The sequence below is a fragment of the Ylistrum balloti genome, unplaced genomic scaffold (assembly GCF_031769215.1).
Source record: "Ylistrum balloti isolate Yb309-2 unplaced genomic scaffold, AGI_CSIRO_Ybal_v1 Utg371266, whole genome shotgun sequence".
NCBI classification, from domain to species: domain Eukaryota; kingdom Metazoa; phylum Mollusca; class Bivalvia; order Pectinida; family Pectinidae; genus Ylistrum; species Ylistrum balloti.
In genome coordinates, this window is record NW_026782682.1 from 45,602 (window position 1) to 53,103 (window position 7,502).

Below are 7,502 nucleotides of genomic sequence, written 5' to 3' on the forward strand. Positions count from 1 at the left end.
TGTCAGCTTTACTGACCTGCAAGCTGAACAGGGATGAGGACTGCTACAACTATAAGCCATCGACAACGACTTTAGCGACCGCGAAGTCTGCATGTGTTAGCTACAATAAGGAACTGTCATGTTCCCCCTCTATCTTCAGAGATTAGACGGAGTTTCTATGGAAAATAAATTAAAATTAAATTATTTAAATTAGTGACATGTTTCTAATGGTTTGGATGCAAGATTATATTGTGTGGTTGTTGTGATTGTTTTTTTTTTTTTTTTATGGAATTGTGTTCAGAGTCAGAGTGAGATCTCTATTTTGATATAATTTATTTCTACAAAAAAGCATTCAATATCAATCCAAGATTTGATTATTAAAAACTTAAAAACCAATTGCACTTGTCTGGTTATTTTAAATTTTCCATCAGAAAGAAACAACATTTGATGCAAATAAATCACATTAATTTCTCAATTCTGTTGTAGAAGAATTGATCAAATTTGTTAAATGAAACAAATAGCTAAAACATCAAATGTTGTTATTTCTGTAGGTCTATACTAGATTTATCTCAAATGCTTTGATTGGAACGTTTACTGTATTTACCCTGCAATAAGCCCAGGAAGCCAGTGTTTAGTGATATTGAACAATATGTAGGGGTGAGCTTGTTGCAGAATGCAGGAATAGTTTATGTAGGGCAGTGAATTTTGAAATCTCTGAAAAAGACATGGATGGCCTTATTATATGGCATGGGCTTATTGCAGGATAAAACAGTACTGGATTATGCAAATTCATGATGATGTGGTTATTCCTGAAAACGCGAAACTGAGCGACCGAGTTGAAAATGTCGTTCACGTACTTTTCTCCCCCATGAGAATTTCAAAAAGTTGGCAAGTTATGTTATTAGAAGTATTTTATTGAATCTTATATTTTATTCAAGTGTAAAAGTAATGACATAGTTCGACTATGTGAAATGTAACAAGTCTATGAAAGAAGTATGAATTGTTGAGTAATGAGTATGTAACGAGAGATTTGTGAATTTGAGAGTGTTTGATTACGTTATATTGTATATTTCAGAGTGTTTAATTTACATCGATCAAATGATTAAATTTTGGAGAAGAACCCAGCGGTTTTGTCTTTTATGATACAAAATAAACCCGCTACAATTACATTATTTCATTGTTATATTAGTAAATAACTCGTTAAATTATCTCTCGTTGTCTAAATTGTATAATCTAAAATTATATCTAGGACTAGAATCGTTAAATAAGGTTAATCTGGCGGGTTTGTCGTTTTTATTGCTTTTAATGCCAAATTATTGTTACAGTTGTGTCCCTTGAATGTCCATGAGATCGTTAAATGTGTACGGGTGATATAGTAAGTGAATATAGTATTGATTTTATGTAGGGGTCTAATAAACATTGAATGAACCAAAAATCAGCGTGCGATGTTTCAAATAAAGTGAACCCCCAGTAACATGATCTCTAAGCACAATTTGATTATATTTAACTCAAACTTCATAAATTTGTTTCATTTAACATGTTATGTTATGTTTTTTTTCTTTTTCTGGTAACGCATAGTGGCGAAATAGTAGGCGCGATAAGTTATGTTGGGGCAAATAGTTCTAAATATGGGACGTTATGGATAATATTTGGGGCGAGATAGGTGGGGGAGTCTTGAAGCAATCCAGACATTTTGCCCCGATATCTCGCTAATATTTTTACATTAATAGTCGGTTTATTGGAAAGTTTCAATCAGACAGTTCGAGCAAAACATATCACAAAATAGCAAACAAAGTCTTGATGTATATTATTTTTTTCTTCTTCATTGTGCATACTGTGTCATAGTACCGAAATATATACCTGCTCGCCCTGGATAATGGGACGCTTCACCCGTGTTTTGGGACGAGTCGTTCTTACAAAGTAGGGGGGGAAACTCGGACACATTAATATGGTGGGCATATAACAGTCATCTACTTGGCGTGTTGTGATAATTTATCGCGACAAGTCGTCATATTAACACGACTCGTCAAGATAACAACATGGTAAGACGTCTTAATAAGACTAGTCGTGATAATTATCGCATTGGTATTGTTGTGCTCGAATATTTGTAGGAGGCCTGCGCAATGACAAGTTAACTCGTTAGAGTTTCGTCAACCTGTAATGGCGGTAAAACTCGACAATGTCTAACACATGTGTTATTGTAAGATAATATCAGTAAATTTAATATGCTTAATTATAAGCATTAGTATGCTATGTTCGTCTGATGTAAGTTGAATTACCTAGGCGAAGTACGCTACTAGGTTCAGTCTATGTACCTTGGTTCTACACGTGTAATGTAGTATATATTGTAATGATCTGAATAAACCTCCATCTTGAAAAGCACATGGTGTTTTTGGAATGACTTTATGGCCGGCTCCTGATCATGAAACAACTTGTAACCCTCAAATCATAACTTACTTAGCGATAGTTTCCGGTACAGGACTTTAGTCCTCTTCACCAGACTCCTTTTCCTCGTCCCATTTAAGGTTTGTTTCGCCACTTCCTATCATTTTTATATCCGCTTTGTAATTGTCATATAATAGTTCTTGATCTTTCCAGTATTTATCCAGTCTGTTTTTAAATGTATTTTTCGATGGCGCTGTCACAATTTCTTCAGGTAGGTTATTCCATATCTTTCCTGCTCGAAGTGTGAAGTAGTTTTTCCGTATTTCTGAACTGCTGTGTTGAGGGTATATTTTCATCGAGTTGCCCCTTTGTCCTTGCCTTTCTGTTACATCCTTCCAAAGTTTAATCACATTGCTTGCCCTTGGGTCATAATGCTCGTGGAGTATCTTATATATTTCTAACATGTCCCCTTGGATCCTTCTATATGCTAGTGTTGGAAGTTTCAGCTGACGAAGTCTCTCTGCATAGCTTAGACCTTTCATACAAGGGATCTGTTTTGTTGCTCTTCTTTGCACTCCTATTTTTTCAATATATTTTATTTTATAAGGAGACCAAATTGGACTGGCAAAGTCAAGGTGGGTCCGCACCAGACTCTTATAAAGTGGGGTGAATATTTCTGGATCTAGATGTTGGAATGATCTCCTTATTATTGCAAACATGGAATTCGCTTTCTTTATCTTTTCACAGATATGAACTTTAGGGCTGTAACGATACTTTTTCTCACGATACGATACGTATCTCGATACAACACCCACGATACGATACGTATCGCGATACATTTGGGCTTTATCAAAAAGTGACAAAAACATTTCTTTTTGACAATTTTTAATGTCTAAAAAACACAAAAAATTAACACAGCTTTAACTAGTCTGAATCTGTCTGATAGGTTCAAAAATCAAAACACTGCTGAAAGGTCTATTCACAAATCAGGACTTTATAACTGACATCTGGCACCAAAATAATTACAGCTGTAAGTTTTTTTTTTAGGAAGATTAAATGATCAACATCTTCTGGATCAAGACAACTACGCTGGCTAGTTACAATATCCCCAGCTGTAGAAAAGATACGCTCACTTGGGACACTTGTACCTGGAACTGTTAGATAATATTTAGCAACATTCGACAGCAGTGGGTATCTGTAGTGATTATCAGCCCACCATTTTAATGGGTTACTGTCAAGTGAGATAGTTGGCTCTCTGAAGTAGGCATGTACTTCATCAGTGGCAATGTCAAGTGGTGATTTGTTTCCTGGTTCAGTTTTAACTATGAACACATCCCCAAATAAGTTCTTAATTGTAGACCCTGTTCCAGAAGCAGTTGGCTCAGGTGAGTAAGAAGACACAGGTGGTGGAGGGATAGAAGGAAGTTCTGGCAGACTAGGAGCCGGTAGCTCTGAAGCCTCAGGCTGTTGACTGTCAACTGGTTCAGACTTGATGTGTGGCTTGTCATTACTCTGTAAAAGAAAAATAAGGCTGTGATTAATACAGAACATTGTCAAAACTGAAAATGTTGAAAATATAATTTTAATTTATGTATTGCATGAAATAAATAATTCTATAATTTAAATTATTTGAATTATGAGTTATACCCTAAACTTACCTTACTGTAGTACTGTACTGAAGTACTTTACTTATTGTGAAATGATAAATAAAATGAAATGGTGAATAAAATGTTGTATTAAATTCTTGTTTTATTTGTTGTGTACTAATACTGTCATGTAATCACAATAATTGTGAAAAAAATTATTTGAGTTTAATTATTCTAAATTGAAATTGCATAAATTAAATTCATAATACTAAGAAGGTAATGAAGTATTTTTACTAGTCATAGTGATTTATAACATGTAACATTTTTTGTAATTTTAAAAAATCAAAACCACAGATACAATATTTTGGAAAATCGATTTTTTTAGTATGTTGGTAAGATTGTAAAACATATTCACGAGAGAGAATTTTAACAAACCTGAGATACAGCCTTCAGTATAATTGCATCTTTAACCTCATGCCTCCTCTCTTCATTTAACTGTGGAAGGGATTTGAACCTAGGGTCCATTGCTGAACTTATGATCAGAAATTGTTCAATTTCAGGATTCTCATACCTTGGCTTCATGTCATCTCTTATTGCTACTTTCATTTGTCTTATTAATGAAGATTCTGTAGGGAAAGATCAGTGAAACTGTTGGCTGCTTTTCATCACACAACACAGTTGTAATGTCCTTCATGTCTTTTAAAATGGTGACAGCATCTTCCAGGTTTGTAATGTCTCCTTCTCTGAGTGTGTCAAGGTCCTTAGCATTTTTTCTCACATCAGCACTCATAAGGGTTGCAGTGATTGCTGGTTGTTGCTCTAAATATCTTCGCATCATGTCGTAGCTACTATTCCATCGCGTTTGAACGTCGATAATTAGTTTATGCTGAGGAAGTTTTAGTAGATTTTGATTGGATTTCAGCAAACTATTAGCAACTGAACTGCGATGAAAAAATGCCACAATCCTTTTTACACGGCCCAAAAGTGTTTTCATCGGTCCTATGCCCAGGCCTCTTTGTGTAGCTAGGTTAATAGTGTGTGCAAAGCACTTAATATTCGGCCCCAGTCCAGCAGCCCTACAGCCCTAACAGCTCCGTCCATGTTACTGGCGTTGTCAGTAACAACAGGTACCTGTCCATTTAATCTTGCCAAGCCCCACTCAGTAATAGCACTAGACAGAACTGCACCCACATTAACTGCAGTATGCGACTCATGAATTACCCTGGTTTGTAATACACGATTACAAAGTTCCCAGTTTTCAAAGTGCTCACAGAGGTAATGAGCAGTTATTGTTATATAACTATCGACAGCACGTGAAGTCCAGCCGTCTGTGGTGATGGCAACATGACTGGCAGTTTTAAGTTCATCAAGAACAGACGATTTTGTTTCTTCATAAAGCTGAGGTATAAGTGTTTTACTGAAGTACGGTCGAGATGGAATGTTATATTTCGGTTCCAATGTTTTGATCATCGCTTTAAATCCCGCATTTTCTACGATTGAATAGGGCCTCAAATCGATCGCAATAAATTTTGCAATTGACCTACTTATTGCCGTTGCACGGTCACAATTGAAACGTAGTGGCCTTGAAAACACTTCACTCAGTTTTGATTGTTTAGGATTATGTGTTGCGCTTTCGCTAGTTGATTTTCGTTTACTCTCAGCATATTTATGTGTCCGAGACTCGATGTCAACTTCAGGGTGATGTCTTTTTAAATGAGTTGAAAGGTTTGTCGTCGCTCCGGTGTACTTCGTTTTGTAATCACATAATTTACAAGCCGCTAATTGTTTATTGGTTACCTCTTTCCCGTCGATAGTTTCTGTAGGAAAACCAAAATGTTGCCAAACCGGTGATTTGAATGCGGCTGGTGCAGACGATATTTTATTCGCCATGTTTCTCGGTGCACTTATCTAAGCCTTGGATACGTCCGACGCACGTTTATGTGCCATTTGAAGAGCGCGCAAAGGGCGATAACTCAAATTTTTTTCACATTAAACAGTATCGCGATTCTGACCTTATGTATCGTGTATCGAATCGTGGGCCCTAATAAAGATATTTATCGTAGTATCGATATATCGTTACTGTCCTATACATATCGATCAGTAGTGAACAGTGATTATCACAAGAAACTCGCCCTCAGTGTTATGGGGGTGCAGGGGAAACCCGTTTGCTTGGCTATGAGAGGCACGATAAAACCCATACATCACAGATTAGAAAACCACGCTGTCTTCACTTTACCGCCAATTTATTCTACGGAAAACAACAACACACATATAAACACGAAAACAAGGATCCGGAGGCCGGGTCAAATATCCGGAACTAGTCAATTATCTTACACTACCTGACCAGTTATATAGATGTATACAACATCCCCGCCCCACAGGAAAAAAATTGCAAGCAATTTTGGAAGACACTGGTCAGCAAGTGTACGATAAAGGAACACAATATATGGAATTCTATCCTAATTAGAATACATGAATTAAAGGAAATTTGATATAGGGAAGCATTATCAGCAAAAAGATACAATTAATGACATATTATAAACCTTATGAAGAAAATTGATCAAGGTATACATGTTATTCCCAGAGATCAAATGATGCACACTAGCATGACACAATATTATGAAACTGAGTGTATAAACATGATCATTGCAGGATAAATGACAGATTTTTTTCCATACAGGACAAACCAGGTTATAATAGTAATGTAATGAAAAATTTCAAAAACTGACAATAAGACATTGAATATATGTTACCACAAACATCTCTTACAATCACCTGTGCACTAGGTAGTTACACTCACAGTTTCGCCCGCAACACATAATGAAATCAAATTGCGCAGGATTTGTATAACCTCATAGTGAATTACATTGTTACATTCTATTGCTGGCAATCATAATCATTTCATACAAGATCATAAGTAAATAGTCACTACAGATTCATGTGGAAAACTTTGTGATTTCATACTATAAAGTTGAATTATTTGTAAAATCTCATCCACTGGTTAAGAACCACACAGGATTATTCAATAGCAATCATTTGAAATCAATTTCAATGCAGTAGTAATTAACATATAAATGTATTCTTAAGAGGAAAAAAAAAATGGAAAACAACCGAAAGACAATTACATTCAATATAGAAAATATACCATTGAGAACTTTTAAACAACACATGAAAATTCATATGACTAGAATCAATACATGAAAATACATTTGACTAGAATCAAAGAGATGAAAACTAGATCAACATTAAAGACATACAGCATTTTAGTTTTTAGACATAAAACACCATACGTTTGTCTATCTGTGCAGAATAAGCATGTAAAATTAGAAAATCTTATCTCGAAAAATTGGATTAAAGACAATTACTACAATAATGCATCTGGCAAGATGAAATTGACACAATTAGTGTTATATGACAAATAGTCTTACATGACAATGTCCAAAATGATCTAGTAAATTTAACCACAAGACTAAGTCTGGTACAAGATGGCCTGATAAAAAAAATGTGAGGTAGACAAAAAAAGTACAATGTCAAAAGGTAAAGGCATAAAAC

The 7,502-nt window shown here is 35.3% G+C and overlaps 1 protein-coding gene across 1 annotated transcript; it reads right to left on the bottom strand.

Annotated features, from left to right (window-relative positions):
* Positions 1-4,973: 4,973 nt before the first annotated feature.
* LOC132561694 (E3 SUMO-protein ligase ZBED1-like) lies at positions 4,974-5,840 on the bottom strand. The gene has a single exon (XM_060226394.1). It carries the CDS (start codon positions 5,838-5,840, stop codon positions 4,974-4,976), a length of 867 nt encoding a protein of 288 aa, XP_060082377.1.
* Between the last annotated feature and the right edge of the window lie 1,662 nt (positions 5,841-7,502).